The sequence below is a fragment of the Pristiophorus japonicus genome, chromosome 16 (genome assembly GCF_044704955.1).
Source record: "Pristiophorus japonicus isolate sPriJap1 chromosome 16, sPriJap1.hap1, whole genome shotgun sequence".
Classification (NCBI taxonomy): Eukaryota; Metazoa; Chordata; class Chondrichthyes; family Pristiophoridae; genus Pristiophorus; species Pristiophorus japonicus.
The window spans coordinates 114,942,315-114,965,375 of NC_091992.1; the positions used below are offsets into that span (position 1 = coordinate 114,942,315).

The 23,061-nt window shown below is 42.4% G+C and overlaps 1 protein-coding gene across 1 annotated transcript in view; it reads right to left on the minus strand.

The window, feature by feature from the left end:
• Positions 1-212: 212 nt before the first annotated feature.
• The window catches only part of wipi1 (WD repeat domain, phosphoinositide interacting 1), a 110,516-nt gene continuing 87,667 nt past the window's right edge, over positions 213-23,061 (minus strand). Inside the window, exons 9-13 of the mRNA XM_070857729.1 lie at positions 19,804-19,968; positions 17,820-17,927; positions 16,086-16,207; positions 13,251-13,351; positions 213-823 (exon numbers count right to left, since the gene is read on the minus strand). Of these exons, the coding sequence (XP_070713830.1) occupies positions 776-823; positions 13,251-13,351; positions 16,086-16,207; positions 17,820-17,927; positions 19,804-19,968 (544 nt within the window). The 3' untranslated portion in view covers positions 213-775. The remainder of the gene's footprint in view (positions 824-13,250; positions 13,352-16,085; positions 16,208-17,819; positions 17,928-19,803; positions 19,969-23,061) is intronic.

Below are 23,061 nucleotides of genomic sequence, written 5' to 3' on the forward strand. Positions count from 1 at the left end.
TTTTCAGCCATCTGTGATTGAATAGAGTAGATCAGTCTCAATTTAGCTCATGTTCTGGAGCTGCAAGGCTCCATTCACTTGGTGTTGTTAAAATAAGCTATCTTTTAAATATAAAATACAATATAGTATAACTTATTTATTTGTGATGTCTAAAATATAAACACTTCCATAAATCATAATATTGCATAAAGCTGATTAAATAACAGACAACATATATTGCAACATTTTATTACTACTGCTACATTATTTGGTGAACATTACAGTTTTGTGCAACTTCATTCAAAATACTCTGACATGTTAAAATACTTTGACAGGCACTTTAGGCAGCTTGCTTGGCTGAGGACATCGCCCGAGGTGATTAACTGCTACATTTATATATGTTTAAGATATATACAAAATAAAATACAGGTTGAACAACATTTTCTAAAGCAAGTGCTGTTATTATAACATTTTAAAATAATAGTATTAAATACCCATACTAAGAAAATTGGTCATTATTCTGTTTAGTGTGGCAATGCAAATTTTGATTAGTTCGGTCATGTGCTCTTCCTTATAACACACCCATTTTGGTTCCCTGAAAACAACTAAAGCTGGTGGCAGACACAGAAGGTTAAATAATTGGGATTTTGTTTTGCTCGTTTAAAAAATAAATGAAACACTTTGTGTATTAAAATTAATCCATCTCATGCGTACCGATTTTAGGCTCTTCGATCTTCAAATCATGTTGTCTATAATCACTATCTTCACTCACGATACTAATCCTGATTTTTCAGTCTCACAACTTCTTCTTCTTTTCACTGTGGCTTCCCCGGCATGAATAAATCTACCAAAACCAAAACAAATCCTTAATTTCTATAAGGGAATAACAGGGTGTGCTATAAACAGGCTGTTGCACATGCACAGTAGAAAGCTACAGCATGCGCTGTGCCTGGCTGTTACTAATTAGTAGTGTCACTATTGTTACAATCATTAAAATGTGAATCAAAATGTGAAAATTCTTGAGGGGTGAAGTTCTCCTCAGTGCCATTTTTAGCACACTAGTTAACACACTTAAGCAGAACAATTTTGTCAAATATCACAGAAATTTGACACCAACGTGCTAACCAATGCACTAAAAATAGTACTCAGCAGAAGGTTAACCTCCTACTATTTGTGCTTATTACAATTGTCATACAGATACTATCATATTCTACTCCTATCTACTCTGCAGGTGTCCATATTGTCTTTATGTCTGTGATGCAATTCACTGGAGTGAAACCGAGAATGGTTCAGTATACATTAAACATTGCTAAATGAATTGCAGTGAGTGATATATTCCAGATGATTTCTCTCACTGTATCCATAGAACCAATGGAATGCAACATGAAAGGTATGGCGGCACAGTGCATTACAACACTAATGTGACAAACTTGGATAGATGGCACCTACTCTATTCCCACTCTGCTAAGCTCCTGACATCAGCTCTACTGCTGAGGGAAAGCACTAAGCAAAAAGCAAGACACTTGCCACACAAATGAAGAGCAAGGAGTCCTGGAGCTGCTTCCATCCACCTATTAGCAGCTGGCTCCTACAAAACACAGATTGGGAGCAAGTCACCCACCATGCTCTCAACTGTATGGTCTCAATGGCCAGCAAGGCATGGAAAAACAGTGAGGGGAAAACTGTTGGCTATTCACAGCATATTACTGCTATTCTTTCACAGGCAAAAACCTTTCATTTTCATGAAAACCTTTCACCAAAACCATATTGTATAATGTGACCTAAAACATTTTAAAAAAGCATCAACGTAAATCTTGATGATTGTGATACATAATATTTTAATGAATGACTGAAGTGAAGATATTCTGTATTATACTAATACTTCACATTCTCCAGTACAATACATCTGAGTCAGTCATTTTTATTCAAAAATGACTGATTTAGTAATTTCTGTAAATGTAATTTAATTCATAAATTATTTTTATTATTACGTAAATTATTATTTTAGATGGAATGAGGTTTAATTTCCTCCAATAGTACACATTAGCATATTCCTGTAACATTTCTTTGTGTTCTATTTTAACCTGCTTAATATAAATGGATTAATGGCTGCCATTAAATAACACAAAATAATTTTAAACCATTGGATTCATCAATGAACCACCAGTGCAAATTAAAACCCAGCATCTTATCTGTTGTATATGACTGTGGCAACACAGAAAATATTCCCACTAATGTAAACACTCACATATCTAAAACGATGTCTGTGCCACAGGCAGCGACGCAAATGATATCGCAAATGAGGCAAAACAGATTACTCCTGAATGATAACTGTATGAGCAAATCATGGTAGCCTTACAAGCAGAGTTACTCATATCTAAACTTCTATCCATAAAGAGTTTCTGATGCCCAATTAAATCAGTCCTAGTTGCTCTATGGTATTATTTTGTTTTGTGGCGTGATACCAGTGGTAATATTTTCCTTTCTACAACTAGGTATTTACACGTGCGTTAGAGAAATAATTCTTAATTTCTTCTACTATATCTCACAATATTATTATTAGACAACACTACTCTGCAATAATTATTAGCCTCAATTTTAAACCGGAGTGGTGGGGGGATGCGAAGTAGGCAGTGATCAGTCCAGCCCTTCCGGGGCATGAGGCCTGGGAGATTTTAACTCCCGGCCTCATTAACATGCTCAGATACTGACTCCTGCCCAAAGCCAGTGGGAATGACGTCACTGCCAGTGGGCGAGAGTCCAAACACATGGGAGTCCAGATCACCGCTGGGGTACCATAGAAAGGTGAATGAGGAAGGGTAAATGAGGAAATGGTAAAGTCTATGATTGGGTTGGTTGGGGGGGGGGGGGGGGGGTAGTAGAGCTTGAGCAGAGATGACCAAGGTCTCTGAGATTGTTGCTTGCATTTTTTGGCTTGTTCAAGACTGCGCAGGTCTTAGTCGGGCCAGCAGTTAAAATGGTGTGTGCATTCTGATGACACCATCGGGATTTGCCTTTGTCATTTAAATTAGGCCCCCATTCCTCTGGGTTGGATGGCCTTTTTGTGCCTGAATTCAGACAAATTAAGGTGGGGAAGGGCGGATACACAACCCAAAAGCCCTGCCAACCTTACCCCGTACCTGGACCGTTCCTGCTAGGCCGGGGTATTGGTTAAAATCAGGCCATATCTGTGCTTAAAGTTCTTAGCAACTGACTAATGTGTTTTTGTTTTAAACCTCTCTCAAAGACAGGAATAACATACAGGAACAGGTAAGTTTGCAACAATTGAGCTTTTTATAAACAAGTCTCTCTCTCATCAATTTTGAGAATATTTTAGTTGCTAATGGGTGTAAATCATATTGTTCATCAATAGTTCTTTGATTGTGTCACATCTAACTCCCAGATTTTACTTCCGGTTTGGCTCTTAAACCTTTACCTCCCAAAGTTCTGTATACCAGTTAAAGTTCGTTACTTCAGAGGCTTCAATCTATTGCAGTTCAATCACAGTTGAAATTAATCTTTGCTCAAATACAGTTGATCTTATTAAGACCTGAAGTCCCAAATGAGTTCTGTAGCAAAGTACTGTGATTAATTGGCTTAGAGATGGATTACAGATTGTTTTTTTTTCTTTTTGCCAAATATGTTAGATACCTTATTTAGGGACTGAAAAACAAAAACAATCCAGAACAGGTCTCAGATCAATTCTGAATAGCATAAACAATTTAAACAGGGTGCACTTCTAAACTAACATTATCCCAGTTCATCAACATCATTAACAACAACATGCATTTAACATAGGAAAATATCCCAAGGCACTTCACAAAGACATAATCAGACAAAGATGAACATTGAGTTAAAAAGGGAGATATTAAGGGCCCAAGTTTCAGTTGAGGATTAGAACGGCGCATCTCTGAGAGATTCGCCGATTTTCTGGAATAAAAAGCGCATCTGTTTCCTACCTTGCTATTCTCGACTTTCATGAGGCCTCCTGTGGCCTCGGCGCAGCGTAGCAGCAACAGCGGGGGGCGGAGCTACAGCCCTGCGCCTAAAAGACTGCCAGCAGCTGCGTGCGTGCGCAGTGGAGTCTGTACGCGTGCGCAGTAGCTCCTGGCCCCCAGATTCTGTGTGCGTGTGCTGCAGGCTGTGTAGGAGGGGCCCGAAACACGCCGCCCTTAGCCCTGGCCGAATGGGCTCCTGGAGCGGGTGACCGACTATGCCGAGGAGAAGGAGACCCTGAGTTCGGACTTGGAGACAGCAAACAAGAAAGGGAGAAGGAGCTGGCAAAAGTGACCATCAAGAAGGAAGATGTCGATTGCTCTCACTGACTGAGGCCATCGAGTGTTCCTTGGGACTGTCTCGGAGATGTTCGGAGGGATGGGGGTAGCAGGAAAGCAAAGAGATTGGGGGCAAGACGTGAGTAGGATGGGACCTGAGCAGGCTCGTGTGTTTAACGTTGCACTCTCTCTCCCTCACCACCCCTACCCGGCCGCGCTCACAACCCTATCCCTGGCTGAGTGGCCTGCCGCTGCTTGCTGCCTGCGTGTATGGGCTGCGTGTGCTTGCTACTGTGTGCGCTGATGGAGGGCCCCCGGTGCTCCCGAACGGTTCGGTGAGGTAGGAACTTTAAATTTTTTATTGATTGATTTATCATTTATTATTGATGATGGTTCTTTATTTTTAAAAGTGAAGGTGTTTAGTGCTCTCTCTTCCCTCCCTGCTGCCCCCCATCCCCACCATCTCTGGCTAGCTGCGCTGATTTCTTAACTCTACACAAAGTTTTTTGTGCCGTACAAAAGTGGACACTTACTCCGTTCTCAGTTAGTTTGGAGTAACTTATCACAGTCTAAACTTGCAAAACAGGCGTAAGTGGCTGGACATGTCCCCCTTTGGGAAAAAAAATGGAACTAAAATGAAACTAAACTAACTCACTGAAACTGGAGCAAATGAAATGTGGAGAATTGCAATTTCTAGGATACTCCAAAAAAAAACTAGTTGCTCCAAAAAAAGGAGCAAATCCAGTTGAAACTTGGGCCCTGAGAGAGGTGATCAAAGGTTAAAGAGGTGGGTTTTAAGGAGGATCTTAAAAGAGGAGAGAAAGGCGGAGGTGAAGTAATTTAGGGAGTGAATTCCAGAGCATGTAGATTGGACAGCTGAAACAGGGCCGATAGTGATGGGGCAATGGGATGAGGGAGTGAACAAAAGGCCACAGTCAGAGAAGCAGAGTTTGGGGTAGGGAGGTAGGGAGGTAGGGAGGGGTTGTAGGGCTGGTGGATGATACAGAGATAGGGAAGAGCAAAACCATGAAAGGATTTAAACACAAGAATGAGAATTTTAAATTGGGAGGTATTTGTGCCCGGGAACCAATGTAGATCAGCAAGGACAGAAGTGATGGGTGAGCAGAACTTTGAATGAGCTGAAGCATCAAGGGTGGGGAATGGGAGGCCAGCTGGGAAAGCATTGGATAGTTGTGTCTGGATGTGACAAAGGCATGGATGAGGGTTTCAGCGGCAGATGGGCTAAGGGAAGGGTGTAGGCAGTTGTCATTACAGAGATGGGTGGTATTTGTGATGGAGAGTGTATGGGGTCAGAAGCTCAGTGCAAAAATAGTCATGGATTTGTGAGGCAGCCACACACTCAAGAACTTTGGAAAGGGAGGTCGGAGATGTGGCAGGAGTTTGCAAGGACAGATGGATGGAGTTTGGGTATTTTGATAAGTGGGTTGATGACATGGTTTTGAAAGGGAGGCATACAGTACCCGAGAAGTGGGAACCATTTACAATGTTATTTAGCATTGGGGTCAGGGAGAAGTTGAGTGGTCAGCAGTTTAGCAGGAATGTGGTTAAGGGAGTAGGACGTGGGTCTCATGGACAAGATGAGCTTGGAGAGGGCATGAGGGGAGATTGGAAAGAAACTAGAGAAAAATGGGGGTTCAGAACTAGGGCAGGGAGGAGCGAAGAGGAAGATTTAGCTTACCGGGGCGTGGGTAAGCAGCAGAGGTAGCTGTATGGATGGACAAATAAGTACATGAGCTCCTCATACTTATTTTTTGAGGCAAAAGTGGAAGGGGTGACCGTGGACTTGTAGGTGGCTTTGGCTGAGAAGAGTGAGGCTTGACTATGTAGTCCAGCGAGATCTGGTAATAGATAGTTACGCTCAATACTGTGCCCCTTAGACTTGAAGGAGTGAAGATGAGTCAATATCTATGGGGGTTGGTTGACTGGGATGGGTGGAAGTAAATGTTTGTTAGTAACAAAGGAAATAAAATACGGATGTGCCTGAGCAGATCCACAGCTGCAGCAGTATTGTGGCAAATGGAGGGCCAAAGTCTAAATAGTTGGAATTTAGAAAGTGCGGTTGTAAGTAATTTGGAGAGGTTTTTTTTCCCAGGGACAAACACGGAAGGAAGTAATATTGGAAGGGGATAGAGGATGTGGGTGATATGGGATATGTTCATCCTCTATTAAGCTTGTCTAACAAGGGTAGATAGCAATGACAACTTGCATTTATTAGCACCTCTAACATAGAAAACTGTCCAATGTTGCTTCACAAGGAGGATGGGACATGGGACACTGAACAGCAATTAGGATAAAAATTAGGTTGAGGTGGCCATAAGCATGGTTCAAGAGGTAATTTTTAAGGAGGCTTTTGATGTGTGAAGACATATAGCAAGGTTTATGAAGGGAATTCCAGAGTTTAGGAACATGATGATTTTAGGCTTTGCCACTGGTGGTTGAGCAAAAGGTGTGGAACACACAGTAGTCCAGAATTGGAAAAGCAGACAGTGTGAATTGGGGCATAGGGCCAGAGGAATTTGCAGAGGTGGGTAGACTAAGGCCTTGGAGAGATTTATAATCGAGATGTCGTGGGGGAAGGAACATTGTGTAGGTATGGATTGAAGCCCATAGAAGGAGTCAATGCCGTACTCTTGAATTTTTCATTGTTATTTGGATACTGTGAATGAAATGGGAAAAATGATGAATGTTCTAGGTAGGAACCAAAATATTGGCTACATAAATCTAAACATAGAATTTTTAATGGATGAGCTTTGTACGAATTCACCACATGGAAATGATGCTGTTACATTCATGCATATGTTTTTCATTCCGCTTCTCTCCCGAAGACATTAACTCAGGTACCCTCTGGCACTTTACTCAAGTAATCACTATTCCTGTGTGAACTTCAACAATGAATGTCAGATAATATTCAATCATGGGAAGCATCAGACCTAAGCCCAATTCTTACACCAAACTTCCTTCCAGCAATGATAATGATTAAAGTGGGACTTTTAGACAACTTATTTTTACCTAGAAATACATACAGCGTGCAGCACATAAACAGGCTATTCGGCCTAACTGGTCCATGCCGATGTTTATGCTCCACACGAGCCTCCTCCCACCCCTCTTCATCTCATCCCATCAACATATCCTTCTATTCCTTTCTTCCTCATGTGTTTATCAAGCTTCCCCTTAAATGCATCTATGCTAGTCGCCTCAACCACTGCCTGGTAGCGAGTTCAACAATCTCACACTCTCTTAAAGAAGTTTCTCCTGAATTCCCTATTGGATTTATTAATGACTATCTTATATTTTTGGCTCCTATTTCTGGTCCACCCACACAAGTGGAAACATCTTCTCTACGTCTACCCTATCTAACCCCTTTATAATTTTCAATACCTCAATTAGGTCATCCCTCAGCCTTCTCTTTTCGAGAGAAAAGAGTCCCAGTCTGTTCACCTTTCCCAATACCTATAACCTCTCAGTTCTTGTATCATCCTTGTAAATTGTTTTTGCACCTACTCCAGTGTCTTCATATGCTTTTTGTAATGTGGAGTCCAGAACTATGCACAGTACTCCAAGCGTGGTCTAAACAAGGTGCGATACAAGTTGAACATAACCCCTCTGCTTTTCAATTTAATTTCTCCAGAAATGAAACTTTTCCTCGCTAACCCAAGGTCTCCAAGGGAAACTGTAGCACCCTTAGTGTGCATCCTAAGATCAGATCATTCAGCACAGACTAGACATTAAGGGGGCGAAGTTGCCCTTTTTATAGCCCTCTGGGAAGGCGCTACAAGATTATCACTCGGGGGAAGTAGTCGATAGCACCTCTGGGAATTGCCCTGGAGGTTTGGGGGGGGGGGCTTTGTACCGTTAGCACGCCCCCATGATTTGCGCCCCAGACTGGCGCGCACACAGCGATGACGTCATTACCGTGCACACCGAACCTGTTGCGCCCCAAGGGGGAAATTGCCTCGCAGGCGGCAAGGTTGGCACTGGCCAATGTCACATCCACTGATGGGGCGCCCATTAAAGAGTAGGCCATTTGCACCCTCGCTTCAACCAGACTGCCATCCATGTTGGTCCGGTCGAGGGCATCCCTGGTGGCAGCTACCAAAGGAACTGCAGAGCGTGCAGCTGCCCTCCCCTTTAATTGAAGCTACCACCTTGGGAGTGCCCCTCCATGGACGCAGAGTGCTTCCAATAGCGCTCCGCCTCCATTGAGGGGGGGAAGGGCCAAATTCTACGCCCAAGTTATCCTTAGCCATAAGGGGAGCTACTGTATTCATTGTAATTCCACAAAACTAAACATTAAAATAGTTGTATGATATTGCCAGTCATGTGATGCAATAGACATCGGCATGTACATTTTGAAAATGGTGATATTTAATGAAATAGTTGCTTTTTAAAATTTTTTGCACTAATGGGTGGCTAATTCATCAACACAATGGCACATTGTATGCTATAATAATAATGTTATCATGTATTATGAAAAGCATAACTCATACCAGGGTTGTAGCCTGTCAGTCACCTCTGTCCTGATTTGTAAACATAAGGAGCATTGTTTAGTCATAAATATGCAAAGAAAGTAGTCATTTCCTTTGGAGTGGCAGAGAAATTGTCTTCTTCTAAATGTGCTGCAGTATTCATTGTTGTGGGAGGGAGGGAAGATGGGTTTGAGAAAATACTAAATAGACATGGTAGTTATTTAGAGAACAAAGAATGTATTAAAATTATTTTAATGCCAAAATGACAAAGGGTTAATAATTGTGTCAGAGCCTTGCAGAATGAGGTGTGAGGTGTAATGTACAACAACCTGCCAAATGCATTAGGCAAAACTGGATGTGGATATAATGGTAAGTGGCTTCAAGGTTGTGTGTAGTACTGATTCAAAGAGCTACTTTACAAGTGTCTGACTTTCCCCTCTCCTTCACACCATCTGCATGCGGAACACCTGACACATCGCAGGTACTTTTACATTTGATGTTTCTTTCGTCCCTCTGTCAGCAACACTGATACAGTCAAAAAACACCCACTGAGTGAGAGAGTCATCCAGTGCGGGCAAGTGCCATACACAGTGCCCAACACCATGGAGGTGTGGCTCAAGCAGCAACACAGAGCAACAGAGGCTCTGGCTAAAGCAGATCTCGTTGAAAAATGCTGTTAGTCCTTTACACTTACCCATTTTGCTCTCTGGTTCATTTGAGATAGTCAAACAGCCATAAGCCCCATTGACAGCTGTTGTCATTTGCTTGAGCCTCTCCTAAGCCAATAGTAACTAGTTCGCTACCACAGAATGGCAATACTCCTTTTCCCCCGACCATACACCTTCTCTAGGACACCAGAGTTGTTTACAGAAAAATTCCACTGACGATTTATCATTTTAACAATCTGCATTAGTTTTACAGAATGAACTTGAAGACACAGTTAAGATTTGGGCAACCCAAAGAGTTGCCTATTTCTGAAACTCATCAGCGGTGTCTGCAAGTTTCAGCATTCATTTGCCTGCGAAAAGGATTCTAAATATCTGACATCTACAGAGCCCTGGGGATATTTCACAATTGTTAAGGAACTACTGTAACTCACCATTGTTGGCAAGCCATCTTCTGTACATCAGAGTTATTGAAGTGATAATAGGGGAGGAAAAGACTATAGAACATTAAATTATTTGTTTACTACAATGAAGCGTATGAATATCAGGGAGTCAGGTTAAAGGTTAAGAAGATAGGAGTAAGAAGAGAAGCCAGATGTAGCTTTTTCACTCAAAGGGCAATAAAATTACGGAAGAAGTTACAAGGGAGCTTTGGAAGTGTTTCTGGAGAGAAAAAATTCATGTGTGAAGAAAGGATAGGTTTCCTTGTTCCTACAAACTCTAATATTCTTGTTATTATACAACGTTCTGCAACTCCTCGCTCCGGTCACTCTATACTATAAAAACATCAGTAGAAATACACACTAAGGGCCGGATTTTTGAGAAGTTTGCGACTGGGTTTATGCCGCGATTTGACCCTCCGCGGCGAAAACCCGGTCGCAAAGCCCGGGTGGGACCTTCGGCTCGTTCTTTGCGGCGCCGGGGAGAGGTGCGCCGATGTGCACCTGCCGCGGATTGCGTTACCGTCAGACTTTCGGCTCTCTCCCGACCCGTACGCCACGCCCAGAATAGCGACAGGTCAAACCTGTCGTTGCAGCCCTGCCAGCAGTGGTACATATGAAGACCTGTAAAAAAGGTAAGTTAAAGTTTTTATTTTTAAATTTTTATTCAGATAAATGTCTTTCAATGCTTTTTGGAATTTGTTCCCCCCCTCCCAAGGCCTCTCTCACAGCACTCTTGGCCATGGACTAAATTTTGGGAAATTCACGTTTTTGCACCACGAATCCTCATGCAACGACCCCCTTACCAATGCGCGCATATGTAAAACCCGAAAGTTCGGCCTAAAAACCGTAGCGCAGTGAAAACGGTAAGTTTCACGTATCGCTACCGTTTTCGCCGAAAAAACCCGAAAGCCAAAAATCCGGCCCGAAATGACTGACAACTTGTATAGGATCATGTTACAAGCCACAACAAGAATTAAGTGTTGAAAGGGATCACGGCTGATTCAATATTTGTGTGCAGCTGCACAATGTTATGAGCAGTTGTGGGGTTCATCGCCTACAATTAGAAGTACAAATAACCCAATATTCAGAAAATGTGGGACAACAAACTTGCCGTCTGATCAACTACCTCACTCCGCAAGCTAAATGGAAGGAGCCAGACCCACATGTCTGCACTCCTCTGCAATTGAATCTCCACATTACACCGCAGGGCACAGCTGGCCTACCGGGACTAGTATCCAACAACAAATCTAAACAGGGTTGAGTAGCACTCAGTGACCCAGACTGGAACAAAATACGGGCAAGCAAAAAAAGCGCCTTAGGAGTTGCTGAAAAAAGCCTGACTGGTGATAAAAACACAGCCGAAACACATTTCCAACCTAAAGTTACCTTGGGACCCACTGAATACATGGGACCATCTTCAATCAGAAACCTGGCAGTGTGCCATTTGCAACCAACTGAGCAAATCTGACCTCATTAACCTTGTCTATGGCTCTGAGCACAAAAACAGAGACTGTTTTCACAAAGCTTTTTAAAAAGTGCTGATATTTGAACTGCAAATTGATGGCATAGGCAGAATGGGCAGCAAATGAAGGTCATTAAAGATAAAAATTTTCAGCTTATTTCCTGACCACAACGATGTCACTCAGTGACTGTTCAGTGTGTTCATTGCCAACACTCTATAGCCTCTGTGTATCTGATTTAATGGTGCCAGACACGGACAACAAGTTATAGAATCACAAAACTGCACATGATGTGGATAAAAGTTCAGATACGTCTTTAGGAAATTATGTGGATAGGAACATTGAAATGGAGAACACAATAAAGCTCACATTCTAATTTTTTGATGAGGAAAATAGACAACACAAGGCCCAGCATTAAGTGGTGGCTTATCACTGGCACATTCATGTGCATCTGCCACATGCACACACTCACTTTTTATTGCTACAGATAATTTCAAAATGATGTCATTGTTACTGTAGAGCGCGGATGCTCCAATGTAACAGCCCTTATCGTAACATACAAGGTCTTTTAACGGAGGCTGAGATCCTATCCTTGAACGTGAAGGAAATATCCCCCATATAATTTTCGAAAACAAAATTTAACTTGGGGAGGGGGAAAAACTCAGCAATTATTTCTGTATTAAAATACATACATAAATTGCATGAACTGCCTGGGGCAGGCATATTTGCTAAATTTATATGGTTGGACTGCTGAAACATGACATTTTTAGAGCCTCAGGTAGTAAAGAGCTGCGAGAACCTAAGGGAAAAACTGGTTTCAATAACCAACCTCAGAAATACCATGAACAGGACAGGTCAATTGGGAGAGTAATAGTGTTTTAAGAATAAATGGATTCTCGGGAAAGGATTAAATACATGCTCAAAATTGACCGCAAATAAGTTTTCAATTTATTTCACAGAAATGATTTCTGATGTTTTAACTTACTTCATATAAAGTAGCGGAGTCAAGATTATGAAAACTTAAATTTTCAAAATACCAGAGGTTTGTCTCTGCGTTTGGTCCTTCGCTGTGCTCATATAAGTAATTTTATGATAAACACTTACAAGCCTGTATTATTTTTGCATTAAAATATCCCATCAGTTATTGAGAGAACTACTTGAATATTTGGAGCTGAGTTCCACACACTGTTGTGCAACATGTCAACATATTATTGTGAAAATTGCTAAGCACAAAGCAAAAATAGTCTAAAGAAGTCTTGGACTATTTGGATTATATTTTTCTGCTAATATTTAAGGCAATTGCCCAACCTTTAAACTACTGACTACTCAAAAAGGTGTTAATTATCATTCCCATTTCTCCTTACAAAATCCGCAAGGGTCTGTATGGGGGTGAGGGGGCATGTGAGAGGGGGTGGCTGATCTCTCCTGGCTCTCAATACTCCTGCTGTGCATGGATGGTGTGAAATAAAATGCAATCACAAGATTTCCAAGATGTCTGTGTACATAGAAATGACTTGTGCTTTGGTGATTTTAACAACAGCATTATCCAGCCCGTGTCTTGCATTGTTTAGAGAGGTGCTGGAAACCCATGGTACATCTCAGTACTCTGAGGTTGCAGTCCTCTGACTTCTGAGGTGCACCATCAGTTTATGGGGAAAAGCAGTTTCACTGTGTTTATCCCAAACTGTTTGATCATAATGCTACATACTACAAGATACTAATGAGGACTATAAACAAGCTAAGCAAAGGGCAGTTTGAAACTTCTGTCACTTTTGGATGCCATGCAGCAACATTTTTCACTCCTTAAAAGTGTTAATCAAAATGACCGGGATCAGCTTCACTGTGTTTGCTACTGGAGTACTTCCTTCTCAGTTTCAGATTAACACTTGCCCCTGTGAGTGACAGCGCGTTGGCTCAGGCTTTAGTTATTCTGTATGCTCACAGGAGGGAATTCAGTCTCATCGTCCAGGTGTAATGGTCCAGCAGCAAACTCGTGCTCAGGAATGATCTCTCCGCGCAGAGCACCACCATCCTCAGAATATCCTGGAAGAGAACATTAAATAACAGTGTGTCCTAGAGGATATGTACTGTACTTTTAATCAAAACATGTTCAGTCTATTGCACTACTTAGTCTGTGTCTCAATGTTGTTGTTCAGGTTTATTATATAATGCAGAGGTCAGCACGCACACTTTCCCATATAATGTATCTGATAGCCTCTTTTTTGCCATAGCCCATAAGCTCCAGTGTAATGTACTGTTCAGCCCGTAGAGCTCCCTTGTTTAATGTACTGTACAGCCATTGAGCTCCTTTTGTAAAATGTACTGTACAGCCCAACGAGTTTAATATATTGAACTGCCCCATTGAGCTCCCTTGTAGCTCACTCTACAGCCCATTGAACACAAGAACATAAGAATTAGGAACAGGAGTAAGCCATCTAGCTCCTCGAGCCTGCTCGGCCATTCAATAAGATCATGGCTGATCTGGTCGTGGACTCAGCTCCACTTACCCGCCCTCTCCCCGTAACCCTTAATTCCCTTATTGCTTAAAAATCTATCTATCTTTGACTTGAAAACATTCAATGAGCCAGCCTCAACTGCTTCCTTGGGCAGAGAATTCCACAGATTCACAACCCTCTGGGAGAAGAAATTCTTTCTCAACTCGGTTTTAAATTGGCTCTTCCGTATTTTGAGGCTGTGCCCCCTAGTTCTAGTCTCCCCCACCAATGGAAACAACCTCTCTGCCTCTATCTTGTCTATCCCTTTCATGATTTTAAATGTTTCTATAAGATCACCCCTCATCCTTCTGAACTCCAAGGAGTAAAGACCCAGTCTACTCAATCTATCATCATAAGTTAACCCCCTCATTTCTCGAATCAGCCTAGTGAATCGTCTCTGTACCCCTTCCAAAGCCAGTATATCCTTCCTTAAGTAAGGTGACCAAAACTGCACGCAGTACTCCAGGTGCGGCCTCACCAATACTCTATACAGTTGCAGCAGGACCTCCCTGCTTTTATACTCCATCCCTTTCGCAATGAAGGCCAACATTCCATTTGCCTTCCTGATTACCTGCTGCACCTGCAAACTAACCTTTTGGGATTCATGCACAAGGACCCCCAGGTCCCTCTGCACCACAGCATGTTGTAATTTCTCCCCATTCAAATAATATTCCCTTTTACTGTTTTTTTTCCCCAAGGTGGATGACCTCACACTTTCCGACATTGTATTCCATCTGCCAAACCTTAGCCCATTCGCTTAACCTATCCAAATCTCCTTGTAGCCTCTCTGAGTCCTCTACACAACCCGCTTTCCCACTAATCTTAGTGTCATCTGCAAATTTTGTTGCACTACACTCTGTCCCCTCCTCTAGGTCATCTATGTATATTGTAACAGTTGTGGTCCCAGCACTGATCCCTGTGGCACACCACTAATCACTGATTTCCAACCGGAAAAGGACCCATTTATCCCGACTCTCTGCTTTCTGTTCTCCAGCCAATTCTCTATCCATGCTAATACATTTCCTCTGACTCCGCGTACCTTTATCTTCTGCAGTAACCTTTTGTGTGACACCTTATCGAATGCCTTTTGGAAATCTAAATACACCACATCCATCGGTACACCTCTATCCACCATGCTCGTTATATCCTCAAAGAATTCCAGTAAGTTGGTTAAACATGATTTCCCTTTCATGAATCCATGCTGCGTCTGCTTGATTGTACTATTCCTATCCAGATGTCCCGCTATTTCTTCCTTAATGATAGTTTCAAGCATTTTCCCCACTACAGATGTTAAACTAACCGGCCTATAGTTACCTGCCTTTTGCCTGCCCCCTTTTTTAAACAGAGGCGTTACATTAGCTGCTCTCCAATCCGCTGGTACCTCCCCAGAGTCCAGAGAATTTTGGTAGATTATAACAAATGCATCTGCTATAACTTCCGCCATCTCTTTTAATACCCTGGGATGCATTTCATCAGGACCAGGGGACTTGTCTACCTTCAATCCCATTAGTCTGTCCAGCACTACCTCCCTAGTGATAGTGATCATCTCAAGGTCTTCCCTTCCCACATTCCTATGACCAGCAATTTTTGGCATGGTTTTTGTGTCTTCCACTGTGAAGACGGAAGCAAAATAATTGTTTAAGGTCTCAGCTATTTCCACATTTCCCATTATTAAATCCCCCTTTTCATCTTCTAAGGGACCAACATTTACTTTAGTCACTCTTTTCCGTTTTATATATCTGTAAAAGCTTTTACTATCTGTTTTTATGTTTTGCGCAAGTTTACCTTCGTAATCTATCTTCCCTTTCTTTATTGCTTTTTTAGTCATTGAGCTCCCTTGTTTGATGTACTGTACAGCCCATTGAGCTCCCTTGTTTGATGTACTGTACAGCCCATTGAGCTCCTTTGTTTGATGTACTGTCCTTAGGCGGTCCCTCGAATCGAGGTTGACTTGCTTCTATGCCAAAAAGGGATGAGTTCGATGAGTTCACAGGTGCTTCAATGAAGGACTTGATATTCCAGATCCCGAACTGCATATTGAAGGGTGGAAATGCCTGTGTGTGGATTATTTTAACGTGTGGTGGCCATTACACACCAGCCGCCACATGGGCTTGACAGAGCTAGGCCTTTGTTCAGTGGCAAGTGTTAATCGAGACAACTGGAGACCAGCTCTGTTGTACAGCTCATGGAGCTCCATGTGTACTGTTATACTTGGGACATAGGGCATGATAATCAGGCCAGTCAATAAAGAACATTACAAATGGCTGAGATTAAGTTGATACCTGGTGTTGTTGATGACGAAGGCACTGAGCTGGTTTTGGCAACAGTTGCTGCATAGGTTGGTGAGATGGAAGACGTCAAGTCAGATTTGACAGTGTCACTGCTGTCATCTTCATAGTGTAGTCTAAACCAGAAAAGGACAGCAAAAATGTTAAAATCTGAGCTTCCTCGTAGCAGATGTTGCTTTTACAGAGTGTTGCAGTGTGTTGCTGCTACATAGGATGTAGGTTTGCATCTTCACCTCCATTCAGTAAGTTCCTAATCTTGCCCACACCATCAGTGTGGTTAGCTCTCAGAGAGGGGTAGGAAGGCTTTTGAACCTGGGCCATATACCTTTCTACCACAGGCCGTACAACATCAATAACAGGAGAAAATATTGAGTTTCCAGAAATACTCCTATTGAGTTTCATCAGTGCTTTGCTCAAAAATGACCTGCCTTGACATTATGGCATACTGTGCTGACATTATATAGCATCACATTACAGCTTAGGCGCCTTCACTTGCCATTGATTCAGATAGGAAATTGAGTAATATTGCCGTCAATAATTTCACCAGTAATAAATAAAACATTTAAATTTGACTGCTACAATACCTAAATGTTGTCCTTTAAAGAAGGTTCTACTGCATTCCCACATATTGTAGATACTATAAAGGGGCCCCTAAAGATTTACAGCTTGCTACTTATCATCTGGAGTGAGCCTTTGGCATTCCTGCCTCTGAGTCAGAAGGTGAAGGGATTGAGCCCCATTCCAGATAGCCCCGGACTGTGAAGACTACAATATGGTATCTAAATACTGGGTTGACATCCAGTGGGGCACTCGAATCTGGACGTGATGACCATGGTAGTATTCTGTCTGAGTCAGAAGGGTTGGATCCAGGCCCCACTCGAGACAGCCACAGCTAGAGCAGACTTGTGCACTGGGTTGAGGTCCAATGGGTGTGGGTGCCCGCCCTCGTAAAGAGTAGATGGTACTCTTTAGACTTGGTTGCAGCCCACCCAGGAGAAGGAACTCAAAAAAGATATAAACTGAGACAGCAAAAGATAACTACCTCACCTAATCTTTCCTAGCAAGTGGCTCAAGAATCAGACATTTCAGTCTTGAGTTAGGACCTTGCCTGGGGTAGAAACAACAGGCAGACCTGCCAGCTATTATACCTTGAAAGTACTGATTAGAGATAGACTGGGAACAGACATTTTGTGCGTCTGCTTTGATGTCATGAAGTTCGACTGCAGCGAAAATTTGAATGAAGAACACCATGTTCCCATTCATGGAGTCACTAGAGTGAGACCGTGACTATGAACATAGTTCTAATGATATCGGAGAGTACAAACTAATCCAATCAGTTGCACGACAAATATTTTCTACAGAAGCCTTATTGAAAGAAGCCCCAAGACATTACTGTGGACTATGTGCAGTGAGGCTTCACTGATGTTGCCTGTAAGGTGATAAATATTCAATAAGCTATTGAGCAGCTTGTCCTCTTGGATCCATAGGAAATAAATAATTGATTAGACTTTCAAACACAAATGTAAAGTACAACAGAGATTATGGCATGGCTATATTGGCACAATGGAGCCCATAAATTAATTCTGTTTCTTATGCCTATTTCAGGCTTCTTTTGAAAAATTGGACTGTATGACTGTAGGTGGTACCGTGCATGCAGGCGCTCAGCAGCCAAACCAGCGGTCCTCAAATTTCTAAAAGCTCATTGGTAAATGTGGAATAAACATTCACCTGTGTTTCTTCATGAGAACACACTCTCCACCATCTTGAGGATCCAGATTGTAAATGTAGAGGAATCCATCTGAGGCAGCAACAAGAAGTCGAGGTAACTTCTGAATCCTGTTTACCAAAAAAAAATACAATTACTAAAACCCCAAATCAGCACAGCAATATATTCATCACTATTTAACATCTACCCATGGCCTAAAATACAGCCCAGGCAGGTTTTCTCAGTGCCCGACTCCCAAGTGATCATAAATGCTTTCGAAAGAACGTGCATCTAATTTCATTAAAAATAGAGCACAAAAGAAAATCTTTCCGAATGAATAAAAAAAGAAAGCACTTCAATTTATATAATACCTTTCATGTCCTCAGAATGTCCCAAGTTGGACAATGTGCAACCAATTTGCACACACAATTTTTTAAGAAAATTTTTTAAATAACAAAATAGTAAATGAAGTAAATGATAAGTAAATCTGTTTTGTTGATGTTAATTGCTCCAACCAGTGTCCGAGGTGCTGCAAGTTTCACTATATAACTAGGAGTAATACTATAAAATGAACATAATATATAAAAATAAGTTCAGAATGTAAGGTTGGGAATGTCCTTGGGGCTGCTCTTGCTCCACTGCCATAACTTGGCCAGAGGTGCGGAAACCCAGTTTATTCGAGTAATCAGGGGCTTCCACCAAAGTCAACACAGAATGGGAGCAGTTCTGAGGCAATGTACCCACTATGACTCTAACATGGGGAATGAATTGTGTTTTGCTGTCCTAGTGAAATTATCTCTCACCCTCCAAGGCTGCTTTATCTGAAGACTATATTTGATCACATATGCAACACCACAAGAGATCGATTAGTAATAATAATATAAATTTAGATTTAGAACCATAAAAGAAAAAATGACTTGCATTTGAATAGCGCCTTTCACGACCACCGGACGTCTCAAAGCGATTTACAGCCAATGATGTACTTTTGGAATGTAGTCACTGTTGTAATGTGGGAAATGCAGCAGCCAATTTGGGCACAGCAAACTCCCACAAACAGCAATGTGATAATGAACAGATAATCTGTTTTTTGTTATGTTGATTGAGGGCTAAATATTGGCCAGGACATGGGGATAACTTCTCTGCTCTTCTTCAAAATAGTGCCATGGCATCTTTTACGTCCACCTGAGGGAGCAGACGGGGCTTCGGTTTAACGTCTCATCTGAAAGACGTCCCCTCCAACAGTGCAGCACTCCCTCAGCACTGCAATGGTGTGTCAGATTAGATTTTGTGTGTTCAAGTACTTGGAGTGGGACTTGAACCCACAACCCTCTGACTCAGGCGAATGTGCTACCCACTGAGCTACAGCTGACACTACCATGTACAATTTTTCATCTTTCTATTTTTAAGGAAGAAGGACCTGCATTTATAACACTCATTTTGCACATAGCAAGATCCCACAAACAGCAATGAATAACCAGTTTTTGGTGATGCAGCTGATGCCAAGAAAACTTACTGCTTTTCAAACATGGGATCCTCAACATCCATCTGAAGAGCAAAACAGACAGTCCCAGAGTGGAGTTTGAACCCGCAAATTGGAAGGGTCCCTAAGCCTTGGCTGTGCAAACCTGTGTCCAAACTCTCAGGAGTGGAGTGAGCCCCTACAGGGAAGAGAGCACGCCATCCATATCAGCATTCCATATCAGGCAAACAGAAACTCAACCTGTGTGGGTTTCTCAGTAGCTTAGCTTGCAGATTCACACCTGTTGATGGTTTTCTGTTTGGTCAGATATTTGACTGACCAATAGAAAAGCCATTTCCGCCATGATCCCGCCTAAAATTAGTGACAGTGGAATATAAAAGTAACTGAAGCTATTAAGCACTTAGCCCCCGGATGCATGAAGCTATTTGTGGTAAATACCTTCGACATAAAATGTTAATAAGTTACAGTTACAAGAAGTAGCAGCTTAGCAGGTTTACTCTAATTATGCTTCTGTCATGCCTACTCACATAGTAAGCATACAGATGCTCCTTTGTCCAGAGAAGTTGAGACGTACTGTGGCAAATGCTCGATCCTGGTTGATTATGCCCGATACCTGGGTAGGGAGGTAGTTAGTGGCTGCCATAAACATCTTCCCCATATATCCACTCCAACTTGGAGACTCCTCCTGGGGCCTAGTATAATCAAGATTACATTTCAGAGATCAGAGACTCAACATACGTATTTATCAGTGTGTATTATCTGAGTGTTTTTTTTTCAGCTCAATGCAAATGAATACAAGATCAAATCTATTTTAGAGACTATGATAAGCCAACATTTTCCAGTTCTGACAAAAGGTTACCGACCTGAAATGTTAATTCTGTTTCTCTCTCCACAGATGCTTCCTGACCTGCTGAGCGTTTACAACATTTTATGGGTTATGAAATTCGTTATAGCCAAGAAATGGGCAGTGCTTAGGCTAAAAATGGTTCAGTAGCACTAGCTGAAAATCGTCTAGGCTGCAAAATCCGTCCTCACTTACTAAAATAATTGCAGTCATGTTTCCCGTCTAAAAACCCAAACTCATTGGCACTAAACTGAAAATATGGACCAATATTGGGGGCAGTCTTGTACAGAATCACTGAAAGTTAACATGCAGGTACAGCAAGCAATTAGGAAAGCAAATGTTATGTTGGTCTTTATCACAAAAGTATAATAAAGAAGTCTTGCTCCAATTATATAGGGCTTGGGTGAGACCACACCTGAAGTACGCTGTACAGTTTTGGTCTCCTTACCTAAGGAAGGATATACTTGCCGTAGAGGGAGTGTAACAAAGGTTTACCAGTCTGATTCCTGGAATGGGGGGATTGTCCTATGAGGAGAGACTGTGTCGACTAGCCTACATTCTCTAGAGTTCAGAAGAATGAGAGGTGATCTCATTGCAACGTATAAAATTCTTAAGGGGCTTGGACAGGATAGATGCTGAGTGGATGTTTCCCCTGGCTGGGGAGTCTAGAACCAGGGTTCACAGTCTCAGAATAAGGGGGTCAGCCATTTAGGGCTGCTATGAGGAGAAATTTCTTTCACTCAAAGGGTTATGAATCTTTGGAATTCTCTACCCTAGAGGGCTGTGGAGGCTCTATATTCAAGACAGAGATCGATAGATTTTTGGATGTTAAAAAGACTTGTATTTATATAGCACCTTTCATGACCACCGGACGTCTCAAAGCACTTTACAGCCAATGAAGTACTTTTGTAGTGTAGTCATAGTTGTAATGTAGGAAATGTGGCAGCCAATTTGTGCACAAGCAAGCTCCCATAAACAGCAATGTGATAATGACCTGATAATGAGTTTTTTTGTTATGTTGATTGAAGGATAAATATTGGCCAGGACACCGGGGTTAATTCCCATGCTCTTCTTCGAAATAGTGCCATGGGATCTTTTATGTCCATTTGAGAGAGCAGACGGGATCTCGGTTTAATGTCTCATCTGAAAGACGGCACCTCCGACAGTGCAGGCTCCCTCAGCACTGCACTGGGAGTGTCAACCTAGATTTTTTTCGTGCTCAAGTCCCTGGAGTGGGACTATGAACCCACAACCTTCTGGCTCAGAAGCGAGTGTGCTACCCACTGAGCCACAGCTGACCCTTAAGGGAATCAAGGCATGTGGGAATAGTGCAGGTAGGTGGAGTTGAGGTTGAAGATCAGGCATGATGTCACTGAATGGCGGAGCAGGCTCAAGGGGCCGAATGGCCTACTCCTGCTATTTCTTATGTTTTTATGTTCTTATCAGAGTTTACCTGAGTTGACTCACTTTCTCTAATATTTTGCTTGCAGCCCAATACAAGGATAGGTTGGGACATGAAGCCAACTGTTCTTACTCTCAGGAAGTTTAAAATAGTGTGCACAATATATATTTAAAAATTAGCACAGTTACAGGATGGGTTGGCTCATTTTATTTTTATTGGCCCCAGTTTTACTCATGTAGCATAATAGATGAAATAAAAGGTTATGTGGTGTCTCTATGTGGTGGAAAAATGCACTGCAACAAAACTGGTCCAGCAGTTCATATGAGGGAACTTCAATTCGTATTGTAAACACTGCTGTTGAGAATTGAAGAATTTTACATTTTTTTGCTTGGAATCTCATTGATGCTGGATCCAGGGTCGAATGTGGTTTGGCAAGCTTTAAACAATGCAGTTTGCATGATATAGTGAGAGGAAGAGGGGTCAGGAGAGACTATTTTGCTTTATTTCTTTTATACACTTGGATTATTCCTCCAAATTTCTAACATTCCTCAAAATATTCCTGTGTCTCTCAGCTGCTGTGTTGGGGAGGGGGAAGGGGGTGTTAATTTTAACTCCCCAAAACGGGTGGGATTGGGTTGGGTGTAATGTTAAAAATCTTAAACCCGAATCCAACACACCTCGAACCCGCCCGCTTTCACCTTTTAATGCAGGCGGGCACCCCAACACACTCTCAGGAGGTGGGTCCCTCATTTAAATATTCTAATGAGGCTGCGAGTCTCAGATTTTACCTCCATTTAAAATTTAATGCTGGCTGGCCGGGTTTCCCCAGCCTCGGAAAATCCGGCAGCTAAAAGGGAGACGAGGACTGCTGGAGACAGCAGGCAAGTTGCCTTTCCAGCACTGTTTGTAGGCCAGGAGTGTTCCCCACAACCCCCAGCTCACCTGTCCTGATCTCCACCTCCCCCCATGATCTCCCACTGACTCGGCCTTTTCGATCCTTCCCTCCCTCCTGTGTGTTCCCCGGCCGCAGTCTCCGATCTACCCCCGCCCTCACCCACCCTTTCTGATTCCTCCCTCCCATCTCTCCCCAGCTGGCCTGTTCTTCCGGCTTTCCTAAATTGCTACAGTTGTACAGGGCTTTGGTGAGGCCACACCTGGAGTATTGTGTACAGTTTTGGTCTCCTAACTTGAGGAAGGACATTCTTGCTATTGAGGGAGTGCAGCGAAGGTTCACCAGACTGATTCCCGGGTTGGCGGGACTGACCTATCAAGAAAGACTAAATCAACTAGGCTTGTATTCACTGGAGTTCAGAAGAATGAGAGGGGATCTCATAGAAATGTTTAAAATTCTGATGGGTTTAGACAGGTTAGATGCAGGAAGAATGTTCCCAATGTTGGGGAAGTCCAGAACCAGGGGTCACAGTCTAAGAATAAGGGGTAAGCCATTTAGGACCGAGATGAGGAGAAACTTCTTCACCCAGAGAGTGGTGAACCTGTGGAATTCTCTACCACAGAAAGCTGTTGAGGCCAATTCACTAA